General features: G+C 41.6%; 1 protein-coding gene across 2 annotated transcripts in view; it reads right to left on the reverse strand.

The window, feature by feature from the left end:
• The window catches only part of LOC111977925 (cGMP-dependent protein kinase 1-like), a 193,314-nt gene that overhangs the window by 164,791 nt on the left and 12,734 nt on the right, over positions 1-15,789 (reverse strand). Inside the window, exon 1 of one of the 2 annotated variants that reach the window (XM_070448499.1) lies at positions 9,618-10,167. The exons of the other annotated variant lie outside the window; for it this stretch is intronic. Within the exon in view, the coding sequence (XP_070304600.1) occupies positions 9,618-10,027 (410 nt within the window). The 5' untranslated portion in view covers positions 10,028-10,167. Of the gene's footprint in view, positions 1-9,617; positions 10,168-15,789 lie in introns of those variants that run through there. 2 annotated transcript variants of the gene reach the window in all.

Raw genomic sequence — 15,789 nt, forward strand, 5'->3', positions numbered from 1 at the left:
TCAATTTTGAATCCCACTTTGTAACACAACAAAATGTGGAACAGTCAAGAGGTGTGAATACTTTCTGAATGCATGATAAATACCACAATATTGCACCTGATTCCGTCTGATGCCTGATGCTTCGCACCCCCTGACAAGATTGCTTTTTCCACTATCTTACAAAGATGCATCTCAATAACTTCCATAGAGAGAGACAGACAAAATATATCTTATTCCCTAGTGCACTACTTTTGACCAGAACATAGAATTCGATTAGACAAGATTGGGTGTAATGAGTGCTGTATACAAAGATTGTCTGTGTCTGTTTTGTATTGAAATCATTTCACAAGGAAGCAGACAGTCATTTAGCGCTTTATCACACGACTGTAAAAGAGGCTAATCACATGTAACAAGGACTCGTGCCTTCAAAGAGAAGCTTCTATGTCATTAAGGATAAAAAAGGGACAGGAAATGCTTTCTACCCCTCAACAGATGCTGGGAATAGAACTCACAAAAGGGAAACGTTTTGAAGTGTGTCCCAAGCTTCTAAAGTCCCGTCCAGTATTCTCTGGCAACACACCACCTAACACCCCTCTCTTCCTTTTTACGAGCGACCACACACAGCCACACAAACATAATATAATAATAATATACAGTATGTCATTTAGCAGACACTTCTATTCAAAGCGACTTACAGTCATGCGTGCATACATTTTACTTACAGGTCTACAATATTTAGTTTGTGCCAAAACATATGGCCTGCCTATCCTTTGTTGATATTATGAAGGTATAAAAGGAGCACACTTTAAAAACAACATTATCTTTCAATATATCCTTTAATCCTAACCATGAGAGAGTAAAGAGAAGCACAGCAGGGAGCGGTAATGTTATAGTACTCCCCTGTTTCCCAATAGCAATATCTGCATACCTCCGGAAGCTTCTCTCCTTAACCCCTGACCCTTTGACAGATTTACACACAGGAAAGGAGTGAGGATCCCTGGCCTCGCGTACTACACTACAGACCCCAAAGTGGYGGAGCCTGAAGTCCTGTGACATTTCTCTGTTTCATGTCCTCTAGATTCTAGCCAGCCACCCCATTACACAACAATCCTCTATCCTCTCCTCCCCCTCTCCTTCTCTTTCTCTCTGCTGGAAGGGAAGATACACACACTCAGTCAGGTTTGGGGACCGAATACGGTCCGTCTTCCTTAAAAGGAGAAAATATGCTCTTTTAGAGGAATAAGGGAGAGAAAGGCTGAGCGAGTGAAAGTAGAGATACAGATGTAGGCTCTTAATTGGAGCCAGTTTGCTACAGCAGGAAAATAATCCWGCAGCAACAGGGAATGTGAATTATTGTCTGGATTATAATTAATGGACGTATTTGTAGGGGTTGATACATTTTTGGACAAAATCATGTCTGATATGTCAAAGTGTTATCACAGATTTAGAAGCTATTTTAAATCTCAAATACACTGCAAGTTATACATTTTCTGCATTGCAGGAAAGTTCTTGAGTCAAATTAAGGTCCTACTGTACATGAGAGAGACCAATAGACACATTCCAGAGGACAAATCCAGTTAGAAAGATAAAAGGGGGGAAATTGTGAAAGAAAGAACAGGGCCAGTAATATACCTCAGCATTTTAATGGCCAACTCTTTTCAAAAAACGATTTTCTAAACCCTCTGACGAAGGCGAAGGCATCCCTAGCAGAGGTGCGTCACTTGAGTGGATTGAGTCACTGACGCGGTCTTCCTGTCTGGGTTGGTGCCCCCCCCCCTTGGGTTGTGCCGTGGCGGAGATCATTGTGGGCTATACTCGGCCTTGTCTCAGGATGGTAAGTTGGTGGTTGAAGATATCCCTCTAGTGGTGTGGGGGCTGTGCTTTGGCAAAGTGAGTGGGGTTATATCCTGCCTGTTTGGCCCTGTCCGGGAGTATCATCGGATGGGGCCACAGTGTCTCCTGACCCCTCCTGTCTCAGCCTCCAGTATTTATGCTGCAGTAGTTTATGTGTCAGGGGGCTAGGGTCAGTCTGTTATATCTGGAGTATTTCTCCTGTCTTATCCGGTGTCCTGTGTGAATTTAAGTATGCTCTCTCTAATTCTCTCTCTCTTTCTCTCTTTCTTTTTTCTTTCTCTCTCTCGGAGGACCTGAGCCCTAGGACCATGCCTCAGGACTACCTGGCATGATGACTCCTTGCTGTCCCCAGTCCACCTGGCCGTACTGCTGGTCCAGCTTCAACTGTTCTGCCTACGGTGATGGAACCCTGCCCTGTTCACCGGACGTGCTACCTGTCCCAGACCTGCTGTTTTCACCTCTCTAGAGACAGCAGGAGCGGTAGAGATACTCTCAATGATCGGCTATGAAAAGCCAACTGACATTTACTCCTGAGGTGCTGACTTGTTGCACCCTCGACAACTACTGTGATTATTATTATTTGATCATGCTGGTTATTTATGAACATTTGAACATCTTGGCCATGTTCTGTTATAATCTCCACCTGGCACAGCCAGAAGAGGACTGGCCACCCCTCATAGCCTGGTTCCTCTCTAGGTTTCTTCCTAGGTTTTGGCCTTTCTAGGGAGTTTTTCCTAGCCATCGTGCTTCTACACCTGCATTGCWTGCTGTTTGGGGTTTTAGGCTGGGTTTCTGTAAGGCACTTTGATATATCAGCTGTTGTAAGAAGGGCTATATAAATKKATTTGATTTGATATAAATACATTTGATTTGATAGGCCAATACAAAATCTTAATCAACAGTACTACTGGCAAGAACAGTGTGCTGGTTTCTCTTTTTCTTTTCAGATATTTAAACCCAAACTGACTAACAAGTTGGTCAAACAGAGAAGAGGCATCGATCTCCAAGCCKTTGAGTAAACATCACAGTCCTCTGTTCTAATCGATAGAGGAGCASCTCTATTGAAACTCATTCCTCTGTACTCAAAATAGTTGTCAATGACCTCAGCATTCACAACCWTATATTATATGTCTGCGTTGTCCTCCATAAAGGGAGACACTTGCCAGGTCATTCTCAAACATGCCTCTCTTCATTGCGCTCTTGCTAGCAGGGAAAAGAGGTAAAARATATCACTCGTGTTCTAATAGAACCGGGGTAACGTTAGTAACCCTAAATTATTTTTCTAATACTCYTTTTGTGTCAGTTATGGGATATGGCCAACTCCTGTAACACAGACATGCTCTCTGAAGCCAGGGTAGTTCCAACAGCATCATCCCTCAGAGACTCAAACACTAAGGACAGTATGCTCCAATGAAGGTGCAGTGACATCCAGTCGGTAAAACCTCATAAAAATACGAGGGGTGGCCCAACATTCCACCTCGCAAATCTCTTGTAAAAAGAACAGTGCCCATACTTATGCTGGAATGAGCCCTCAGGCCCTCCGGGGACTGTAAACACTTGCTATTATAAGCCAATATAATAGCCTCCACTATCCAATGGGATAGCCGTTGACGAGAGAGGGGCCCACCCTTGCAAGGGGATGGCCAAGACACAAAGAGTTGGTCACTCTTGTGATATGCTCTCATTCTATCCAAGTAGATATGCAAAGCACGTACAGGACATAAATGGTGGAGGAGCCATTCTTCCGTAGAAGTAAATGGCGGCCATAAGCTCTAAGGCTAGACAATTGTAATTACAGCTGACCTTAGGCATAAAGGCAGGGCAAACCGTAGGCACAATGGTGGACTGACAGTGTGTGCAGCTCACTCACACCGCTTGCAGATATAAGGGCAATCAGCAAAGCCGTCCTGAAGGGGAGATATTTGAACTCTATGCTTTCCAGTGGCTCAAAAGTTTGCTGAGAAATTACACTACATGACCAAAAGTATGTGGACACATGCTCGTCAAACATCTTATTCCAAAATCATGGGCATTAATATGGAGTTAGTGCCCCCTTTGCTGCAATAACAGCCTCCACTCATCTGGAAAAGCTTTCCGCTAGATGTTGGACATTGCTGTGGGGGCTTGCTTCGATTCAGCCACAAGAGCATTAGTGAGCTCGGGCACTGTTGTTGGGCGATTAGGCCTGGATTGCAGTCGGTGTTCCAATTCCTCCCAAAGGTGTTTGATGGGGTTGAGGTCAAGGCTCTGTGCAGGCCATTGAATTTCTTCCACACCGATTTCAACAAACCATTTCTGTATGGACCTCGCTTTGTGTATGGGTGCATTGTCATGTTGCCACAAAGTTGGAAGCACAGAATTGACTAGAATGTCATTGTATGCTGTAGCGTTAAAGATTTCCCTTCACTTGAACAAAGGGGCTTAGCTGTTTCCACTGCTCCAGAGTACAATGGCGGTGAGCTTTACACCACTCCAGCCGACGCTTGGCTTTGCGCATGGTGATCTTAAACTTATGTGCGGCTGCTCGGCCATGGAAACCCATTTAATGAAGTTCCTGACGAACAGTTCTTGTGCTGACGTTGCTTCCAGAGGCAGTTTGGAACTCGGTAGTAAGTGTTGCAATGGAGGACAGACAATTTTTTTGTGCTTCGGCACTCGGCGGTCCCATTCTGTGAGCTTATGTGGCCTACCACTTCGCGGCTGAGCCATTGTTTCTCCTACACATTTCCACTTCACAATAACAGCATTTACAGTTGACCATGGCAGCTCTAGTAGGGCATACGTTTGGCAAACTGACATGTTGGAAAGGTGGCATCCTATGACGGTGCCACGTTGAAAGTCTTTGAGCTCTTCAGTATGGCCATTCTACTGCTAATGTTTGTCTATGGAGATTGCATGGCTGTGTGCTCGATTTTATACACCTGTCAGCAACGAGTGTGGGTGAAATAGCCAAATCCACACATTTAAAGGGGTGTCAACATACTTTTGTATATATAGTGTACCTTTGTGGTTGTGGTGGTGATTAGGGCTGTTGCGGTGACCGTATTACCGCCACACCCACAGTCACGAGTCATGAAGGCAGTCAAATTCCACATGACTGTTTAGTCATGGTTATTAGATTTCTCCCAGCTCTGCTGCTGCTGCTGGTCATTAGTAGCTTACCAAACTTGCTAACTGTCTGGTACTCAGCACTCTGTTGTCCGTCTAATCACTCTGACAGCAATGCAAATGTTTATTCGAAAATCTAATCAATCACTTCATGAGAGCCCATGAGCTCATGTTGGGGAACATTTCGGTAGGCTATGAAATTGCGGGAGAAAACAGAGTGATGGCCGCTAATAAAAAGAGGAGGATCCCATATGCTTTCTATAAGCTAGGCCTACTATATTATTTCTCAACTTTCCAAATATTAAGCACATTGCTTATATTTAAAACAGGAGTATAGCCTACCTGGCTGGCATGAAAATAAACCACGGGGAAAAGCGTCCTCCATTCGCTATTTAAGTGCATAGATGACATGTATTTTTTCCCGCTGCCCCTGTTTCGATACAGGTGCATGATAATGGTCATTTTTAAATCAAAACACATGTCACACATATATTATTTTGTTAATGTATATATATATAAGTCTATCACAATATTAGCATATCACTTGTGAATTACAGTTGAAGTCGGAAGTTTACATACACTTAGGCTGGAGTCATTAAAACTCGTTTTTCAACCACTCCACGAATTTCTTGTAAACAAACTTTAGTTTTGACAAGTCGGTTAGGACATCTACTTTGTGCATGACACAAGTCATTTTTCCAACAATTGTTTACAGACAAATTATTTCACTTATAAGTCACTGCATCACAATTCCAGTGGGTCAGAAGTTTACGTACACGAAGTTGACTGTGCCTTTAAACAACTTGGAAAATTCCAGAAAATGATGTCATGGCTTTAGAAGCTTCTGAAAGGCTAATTTACATAATTTGAGTCAATTGGAGGTGGACCTGTGGATGTATTTCAAGGCCTACCTTCAAACCCAGTGCCTCTTTTCTTGACATCATGGGAAAATCAAAAGAAATCAGCCAAGACCTCAGAAAAATTATTGTAGACCTCCACAAGTCTGGTTCATGCTTGGGAGCAATGTCCAAACACCTGAAGGTACCACGTTCATCTGTACAAACAATAGTACACAAGTATAAACACCATGGGACCGTGCAGCCGCCATACCGCTCAGGAAGGAGACGTGTTCTGTCTCCTAGAGAGGAACGTACTTTTGTGCGAAAAGTGCAAATCAATCCCAGAACAACAGCAAAGGACCATCTGAAGATGCTGAAAGAAACAGGTACAAAAGTATCTATTTCCACAGTAAAACAAGTCCTGTATCAACATAACCTGAAAGGCCACTCAGCAAGGAAGAAGCCACTGCTCCAAAACTGCCATAAAAAAGCCAGACAGTGGTTCGCAACTGCACATTGGGACAAAGATCATACTTTTTGGAGAAATGTCCTCTGGTCTGATGAAACAAAAATAGAACTGTTTGGCCATAATGACCATTGTTATGTTTGGAGGAAAAAGGGGGAGGCTTGCAAGCCGAACTGGTGCACTTCACAAAATAGATGGTATCAAAGGAAGGAAAATTATGTGGATATATTGAAGCAACATCTCAAGGTATCAGTCAGGAAGTTAAAGCTTGGTCGCAAATGGGTCTTCCAAGTGAACAATGTTCCCAAGCATACTTCCAAAGTTGTGGCAAAATGGCTTAAGGACAACAAAGTCAAGGTATTGGAGTGGCCATCACAAAGCCTTGACCTCAATCCTATAGAAAATGTGTGGGTAGAACTGGAAAAGCACGTGTGAGCAAGGAGGCCTACAAACCTGACTCAGTAACACGAGCTCTGTCAGGAGGAATGGGACGAAATTCACCCAACTTATTGTGCGAAGCTTGTGAAAGGCTACCCGAAACATTTGACCCAAGTTAAACAATTTAAAGGCAATGCGACCAAATATTAATTGAGTTTATGTAAACTTCTGACCAACTGGGAATGTGATGAAAGAAATAAAAGCTTAAATAAATAATTCTCTCTACTATTATTCTGACATTTCACATTCTTAAAATAAAGTGGTGATCCTAACTGACCTAAGACAGGGAATTTGTATGATTATTAAATGTCAGGAATTGTGGGAAACTGAGTTTAAATGTATTTGGCTAAGGTGTATGTAAACTTCTAACTTCAACTGTTTTTTCTTTAGGGATCTTGTGGAGTAGAAGTAAACATTTTCAAAAAGACTATTGAACAGTAAAGTACAGATACCCATAAAAACAATTTAAGAAGTACTTATTTTTACTTAAGTACTTTACACCACTGGGAATCTGTCTCTAGACCGATGAGACCACACACAAGTTTGTTGGCAAAAGAGAGAAAGCGAGAGAGAGAAACAGAGAGAGAGGGGGGGTGAGTGTTGATTGCATATGTGCATATCAGTGGAGGCTACTCAGAGGATGGAGGGGAGGAACATACTCCTCAGTGAATTTCAGAAGGAAAACAAATGTGTGAAACAAAAAACATGATATTTTTTTGTTAAAACTTTACTAAATATATTCACGTCACCAAATAATTGATTAAAACACACTGTTTTACAATGAAGTTCTACAGTAGCCTCAACAGCTCTCTCTGGGGTAGCACCATGGTGTAGCCGGAAGACAGCTCGTTTCCGTCCTCTTCTGGTTACATTGACTTCAATACAAAACCTAGGAAGCTTATGGTTCTCATCCCTTCCATAGATTTACACACTAATGACAACTTCCAGAAGACGTCCTCCATCCTGTCAGAGCTCTTGTAGCATGAACTGACATGTTGTCCAGCCAATCAAAGGGTCAGAGAATGAATCTAGTACTGAAAGCATAAGCTACAGCTAGCTAGCACTGCAGTGCATACATGTGGTAAGCAATTGACTCAAAGAGAGAGAAAGACAATAGTATAACAGTTTTTAACAAGTTAATTTCTTCCCAAAAAAGAAGGGAGAGACAGAGACTTTTTTTCTACTTTCACTTTCTTAGCTAGTGAATGCAGCTAGCTAGTTTAGCCTACTCAAACACCCAGCTCAAACAGAGAGAGATGCTATGTTAGCTAGCTGGCTATGGCTATCCAACACTGGAACTCTTCCAAGTCAAGGTAAGATTTTGATATATTGATTTATTGCCACCGGGGCCCTGTAAAACTTCTTGCTGTACACTGTAATGCATGATTATAGCGGGTTTACTAACGCGTTAGTTCTAGTAGCTATGTTGACTATGACGTTAGCTTCTATGGTGACACTGATGTAGGCTGTGGGTAGCGGTTAGCGGTTATGGTATGAAGGTTTCGCTTGGAAAGTTTTTTTTGCCTAGTCACAGACAGCTGTTGTGTTGTACACTGAAGTCCACAAGTGATGAGAAAAGGTGAGAGGAGGAAAGCATGTGGATTCGAGAAGGAATTAAACAATGAGCAAAGTGATCATGTCGTTTGTATGTGGCTGCTATGAAAGTGAACTGTGTCTGCAGGTGATCAGGGGTGTATTCATTCAGCCAATTCGGTTGAAAAACGTTTCTTAAACGGAAGCAAATGGAACGAAACGGGGATCAACATAACTGAATTTGTCCAATAGAAAATCTTGTTTGCCACTGTTTGGACTAATGATTACACCCAAGATCAGCTAGATGCACGCAAGAGTGTGCTAGGCGGTATTAAATGTGTCACTGTCTGTGACCTTGATTATTCCAAATTTTCTCTCGATCTGTGCACCTACATTGTAAACTTTAATTCCTAGGCTAGTTTGTAGCAACCTCGTGATGGGTATAGGGAAAAATGTTGTATCATGTAGCAGCCTAAACCTATCGAATGTATATTGAGCTGGCTGAATGGAATATGAATGACAGTCATCCAATATACTGCAATAGAAATAAGGCCGTGCTCCTAAACAAATTATCATCCTCCCAAATCTTAAACGGCACCGACCGCCACTGGTGCATATTGCATGTGTGAAGAGAGCAAGAGGTGTGTGTGTGTGTCTTTTGAACTGTTTAGGTTTGAAACAAACAGTTTTCGCTCTATTAATATTAATGGTGCAAGCACGACACTAACGAAGCTACACTCAACAAATAACACTACAGCGAAACATTATCATTAGAACAGTTATTATTTAAAAAATGCATCTGTCCTCCAAAAATTTTACTCCAGGTTGGTCAAACTTTAGAGCCCTGTGTGTATGTGTTGTTGTGTGTGTGTGTGTGTGTGTGTGTGTGTGTGTGTGTGTGTGTCATCAGAATGTAAACAATTCGTAGAGAGATATCATGGCACCGCTTTTTATCACAGTTTGAATTAAACAAACACAGGTACATTACACAGAGTCGGGCTTGTATTCATACCCTTTAACACCTCAACAACACTGGTCTCTAGCGTCACTGAGGTGACACATTCACCTCACATGATGGTGTCAGTAATAACCCATACTGTTTTTACATAGATGCATATCATTGATGCATACCAAGTGTGATATCACATTCAGAAGAAGCTGGAAAAAATGCAAAATACATTATATTAGCATACTGACTGATCCTAGATGAAATATCGATAATATGAGTCTGAGAGGTCGCACACCTGATGCTCCAAATGCACCATTGAAGAATTACGCACACTAAGAATAATGCACAATGGATAAACACAGCCACCGGCTGTATCACATAACGTCAAAACATGTAATGCAGAAACATAGTAATGCAAAAACAGGCACCCCTGTTGTAACTGTACACCTACTGTGGACTTTTGGGGTAGAAAGGCAGCCTGACATGGCTAAGATCCTGGATGTCGATGGCGGTGGGTTCCGCAGAAATCGCCTGTCTCTTAGTCCGCTGGTGCTCGTGCAGCTCAGTTTGTTTGACGACCTGTTGGGTTGCCGGTTTGATAACGGACCGGTATTTATCCAGCTCGTTCTGTAGTTTTTGTATTAGCTCGTCTTTCTGGTCAAGCTCCAGTTCTAGCTCGTCAATGAGCGCGTCCCGTTGCCGCAGCTCCTCAATCTTCTCCTGCAGCGCGTATTGGAGGTCGCGCAAGGTACCCATGTTCATCCCGACGCCAAAGGGACTTAACAAACCTTTAACCAAAGCTATCCAGTCGATGCTGTAGGCTATACCTTTTCCGCTCTTATTGACAACTTTATCCCGCATCTACAGCTTTAAACATAATATCCTCCCTCCAGTCCTACTTGATTTCCAAACGTCTTGATCTCCGTTGACAACCGGTGCTGAATATCTAAATAAGCAAATGCAGTGGATGAGACGACTATCAAAGTGAACCCCCGGGAGCACCGCCGTCTCTGGAAATGTAAAGTTGTCTTTCTCTCTCTGGCTGAAAGTGTCAGTGGTGAAGCAGGCCGGTCCTCCCGGAGTGCGTCAGGCTACGACCCTGAGAGAGCGCGAGGGGAGAAGGGCGACTACAGGAATCCGAGGTACAATGCCGTCAATCCTGTGAGAAGAAAACACAGGTCAACTGGACTATGCACCCCAGGCACAACTGACAATAGAAATGACAAAAGTTGAGTTTGGCTAAGGTTGCGTTGGCCTTAAAAACAGACGGAGATATTTTGAAATTGGTGTAATGAGCCACTGCATACGGCCATGTAGCGTACGTGGTAAAAAAAAAAAAGCTTGTCTTTGTTTTTGTCTTTTTGGTCTGTGTCTGTGTGTGTGTGTTGGTAAGATCAAAGCTATGTGCCACAGCATTTTCTAATGGCATAATTCAGATCATAATACTGCAACTAAATTAATGGCTATCAGACCATCAAAACAGACCATCAATCATGCTTGCACTTCATTATAGTCCGATTTGGATAGCTTATGAACAAAGCAAACCAAACTGCATATCAGGATCAATGTTATTACCAAACCCAAAATGGAATTACACTCCACGTAAAATAACAGAAAGCTTATTCACTATTTGCACATAAATTGGTTTTGTATCTCAAGCCCAGAGCCCTTTATTGTAACAGAAGGCTCTGCTGAGCTAACACTTACACTTGTCTTTTCTTACTAGCACTGACGTTGCTGATAGCTACTTATTGACGTAAAAATGTGCTTACTATGACTGTGATATGCGGGTCTGAAAACAACCAGATGCTTCCGGTGTTCTGGGTAAATGGAAAGAGAGCTTGTGAAGCGATTTCTGCTTTTGTACGTTAACAAATCCATATTCAATCTCTACTTGTTGTATGCACTGACATATATGTGCAACTGATAAATGCACACACACACTACATGTTAATGATTTTATGTACAGTACCAATCAAAAGTTTGGATACACCTACTCATTCAGGGTTTTTTCTATATTTTTACTATTTTCTACATTGTAGAATAATAGTGAAAACATCAAAACTATGAAATAACACATATGGAATCATGAAGTAACCAAAATAGTGTTAAACAAATCTAAATATATTTTATATTTGAGATTCTTCAAAGCAGCTAACCCTTTGCCTTGATGACAGCTTTGCACACTCTTGGCATTCTCTCAACCAGTTTCATGAGGTAATCACCTGGAGTGCATTTCAATTAACAGGTGTGCCTTGTTAAAAGTTAATTTGTGGAATTTATTTTCTTCTTAATGCGTTTGAGCCAATCAGTTGTGTTGTTACATTTAGGGTTGGTATACAGAAGATAGCCCTATTTGGTCCAGATTATGGCAAGAACAGCTCAAATATGCAAAGAGAAACGACAGTCCATCATTACTTTAAGACATGAAGGTCAGTCAATTCAGAAAATGTAAAGAACTTTGAAAGTTTCTTCAAGTGCAGTCGCAAAAACCATCAAGCGCTATGATGAAACTGGCTCTCATGAGGACCGCCACAGGAAAGGAAGACCCAGAGTTACCTCTGCTACAGAGGATAAGTTCATTAGAGTTACCAGCCTCAGAAATRGACAATTAACTGCACCTCAGATTGCAGCCCAAATAAATGCTTCACAGAGTTCAAGTAACAGACCCATCTCAACATTAACTGTTCAGAGGAGACTGCATGAATCAGTCCTTCATGGTCTAATTGCTGCAAAGAAACCACTACTAAAGGATACCAATAAGAAGAAGACCAAATGAGATGGTTTGGGATGAGTTGGACCGCAGAATGAAGGAAAAGAAGCCAACAAGTGCTCAGCATATGTGGGAATTCCTTAAAGACTGTTGGAAAAGCATTCCAGGTGAAGCTGGTTGAGGGAATGCCAAGAGTGTGCAAAGCTGTCATCAAGGCAAAAGGTGGCTACTTTGAAGAATCTCAAATATAAGATATATTTTGATTTGTGTAACACTTTTTTGGTTACTATATAATTCCATATGCGTTTTCTCATAATTCTGATGTCTCCACTATTATTCCATGAAAATAGTACAAATAAAYAAAAAKCCTTGAATGAGTAGGTGTGTCCAAACTTTTGACTGGTACTGTATGTAAATTGTAAAGTCTTTTGTCTGTAATGTCTTTTTTGATATGTGTCGGACCCCAGTAAGACTAGCTGTCGCCATTGGCGTCGGCTAATGGGGATCCTAATAAATCAAATCTAAATCAAATCAAATCCTCCTCCACATTTACTGGATTGGTTCAACAGTGCAAAAGTTAACCTCCCTCAACAGTTTTTTCTCTCGAAAGAAACCCCACTCAGGCTAGCTAAATTATTAAAAGCAAAATGTAATGCTTAAGCAACATACATACATACACAAACAGCAATTTACAGACACAAACAAAGACACACATAAACATCTCATCTGTCCAGACCCGCATGCTCACACCCCCATTCCTAGTGCCTGTATTATTGTTAGCCACATGGCCTTAAATTATACCAATTTGTTTTTCCCGGTCGCCCATGCTATTTAAATATTGAACGAATAAATAATTTGATTTTTACATTGTGTTAATGATGGCAGAATGTTTGACTTCCATGTTTTTAATATACATTTTTTCAAGATGAGTGATGAGAATAGAATCGTCCAGCCCATTGGGTATATCACTACACCCCCATATTCCATGTCTTGAAATGTGCAGACAGACTGATTAAAAGTAAGCTTACATTGTAATACGCGGTTGCTAAGCTAATCATCACCAAATCCTTTCTAGAAAGTCAGGGTATAAGTCAAGAAACTGCTTATTTTCCTCAAAAGTATGTAATGTCACGATTTGAAAATGACACAATATTACAAAGAATAAGTTAAATATGTCAGATCTTAGAAAATATTTGTAATGTGCTACTTGTTCTAGCGCCCAATTGACTTCCATTCGCTCCTTGAAGGAGTGCACTCCTTGTGGATTTTACCCAGAATGCATCACGCGGCCCATTGACAATGTACAGACCACGTACACAATGGGCATTATACGAATCCAATGGAGTTTCCAATATCCTAATTTCCTTTTAACTACAGTATCCCTGGTGCAGTCTCGGTTGGAGGCGGTGCTCTTGAAAATACAGCAGGGTGCAACAAAAGTCTATCTTTTGTTTTTGAAAGAATATTTCTCGCTTTATATGAAAGTTAAGTTCCAAATATTTCCAAAACTGTATCACGTTTGAGGTGATTTGCGTTTAGACAGAGCATTTGGGCAGTGCCGGAGCATCGGGGCATTTTCCTCACAAGAATAAAAGGGACGTTCAATGGCTCAATGTAATGCAATGGAATTGGAGTCATGAGTGTGGGCAAGTGTTATGCCATTGATGCATTTGAAACCCACTGAACTTCATTAGACCTTATATCGCCTTATACTCACTGGTCTCTTACAGAGGATGTCACATTAGTGATGAAGACAATGCAGCTGAGGGTTTAGGTGCTTACAGACGGGCCACGGTAATAGGCAATTGAACCGCAAGAAAATCTGCCTATTGTGTGTAGAGACCAGCGGTCCCGGATGTTGCCTTCTTCTTTCAAGATTAATAGCACACTACACCTATTGTTGTATTGCTGCCACCTACTGTACGGGGTCTTCTTCTTTGCTATCACTGCAATCCACAAACAAATGCTATAGGTGCATGCCGCCACCTACTGTTTTGGCTGTATATCAGCCCACATAATTAACTAAATAAAGCTAAATAAAACAAAACAAAACTCAATGTATTCATTTATTCAGATTAAACTGGTCAGATAATGCGGATGCTACGCCACAGGATTGTTTTGCTGGCACAGACTGGAATATGTTCCGGGATTCATCCAATGGCATTGAGGAGTATACCACCTCAGTCACCGGCTTCATCAATAAGTGCATGGACCACGTCGTCCCCACAGTGACCGTACGTGCATTGCCCAAACAGAAGCCATGGATTACAGGCAACATCTGCACCGAGCTAAAAGCTAAAGCTGCCGCTTTCAAGGAGTGGGACACTAATCCAGACACTTATAAGAAATCCTGCTATGCCCTCAGACGAACCATCAAACAGGCAAAGTGTTTATTAAGGACTAAGATTGAATCCTACTACACCGACTCTGATGCTCGACGGATGTGGCAGGGCTTGAAAAATATTACGGACAACAAAGGGAAACCCATCCGCGAGCTGCCCAGTGACAGGAGCCTACCAGATGAGCTAAAAGTATTCATCCCCCTTGGTGTTTTTCCAATTTTGTTACATTACAATCTGAAATTTGAATGGATTTTTATTTGGATTTCATGTAATGGACATACACAAAATAGTACAAATTGGTGAAATAAAATGAAAAGAAATAACTTGTTTTAAAAAATTCAAACAAAAAAAAAATTGCTGAAAAGTGGTGCGTGCATATGTATTCACCCCCTTTGCTATGAAGCCCCTAAATAAGATCTGGTGCAACCAATTACCTTCAGAAGTCATTAAATAAAGTCCACCTGTGTGCAATCTAAGTGTCACATGATCTGTCACATGATCTTAGTATATACACCTGTTCTGAAAGGCCCCAGAGTCTGTAACACCACGAAGCAAGGGGCACCACCAAGCAAGCGGCACCATGAAGACCAAGGAGCTATCCAAACAGGTCAGGGACAAAGTTGTGGAGAAGTACAGATCAGGGTTGGGTTATAAAAAAAATCTGAATCTTTGAACATCCCACGGAGCAACTTTTAAATCCATTATTAAAAAAATGGAAAGAATATGGCACCACAACAAACCTGCCAAGAGAGGGCCACCCACCAAAACTAACAGACCAGGCAAGGAGGGCATTAATCAGAGAGGCAACAAAGAAACCAAAAATAACCCTGAAGTAGTTGCAAGGCTCCACAGCGGAGATTGGAGTATCTGTCCATGGGACCACTTTAAGCCGTACACTCCACAAAGCTGGGCTTTACGGAAGAGTGGCCAGAAAAAAGCATTTGCTCAAAGAAAAAAATAAGCAAACACGTTTCGTGTTCGCCAAAAGGTATGTGGGAGACTCCCCAAACACACAGTTGAAGTCGGAAGTTTACATACACTTAGGTTGAAGTCATTAAAAATCGTTTTTCAACCAGTCCACAAATTTCTTGTTAAATAAGTATAGTTTTGGCAAGTTGGTTAGGACATCTACTTTGTGCATGACACAAGTCATTATTCCAACAATTGTTTACAGACAGATTATTTCACTTAAAATTCACTGTATCATAATTCCAGTGGGTCAGAAATTTACATACACAAAATTGACTGTGCCTTTAAACAGCTTGGAAAATTCCAGAAAATGATGTCATGGCTTTAGAAGCTTCTGAAAGGCTAATTGACCTAATTTGAGCTGTACCTGTGGATGTATTTCAAGGCCTACCTTCAAACTCAGTGCCTCTTTTCTTGGGAAAATCAAATGAAATCAGCCAAGACCTCAGAAAAAAATTGGAGACCTCCACAAGCCTGGAACATCCTTGGGAGCAATGTCCAAACGCCTGAAGGTACCACGTTCATCTGTACAAGCAATAGTACACAAGTATAAACACCATGGGACCACGCAGCCGCCATACCGCTCAGGAAGGAGACGC

The sequence above is a fragment of the Salvelinus sp. IW2-2015 genome, linkage group LG18, assembly GCF_002910315.2.
Source record: "Salvelinus sp. IW2-2015 linkage group LG18, ASM291031v2, whole genome shotgun sequence".
NCBI lineage: Eukaryota > Metazoa > Chordata > Actinopteri > Salmoniformes > Salmonidae > Salvelinus > Salvelinus sp. IW2-2015.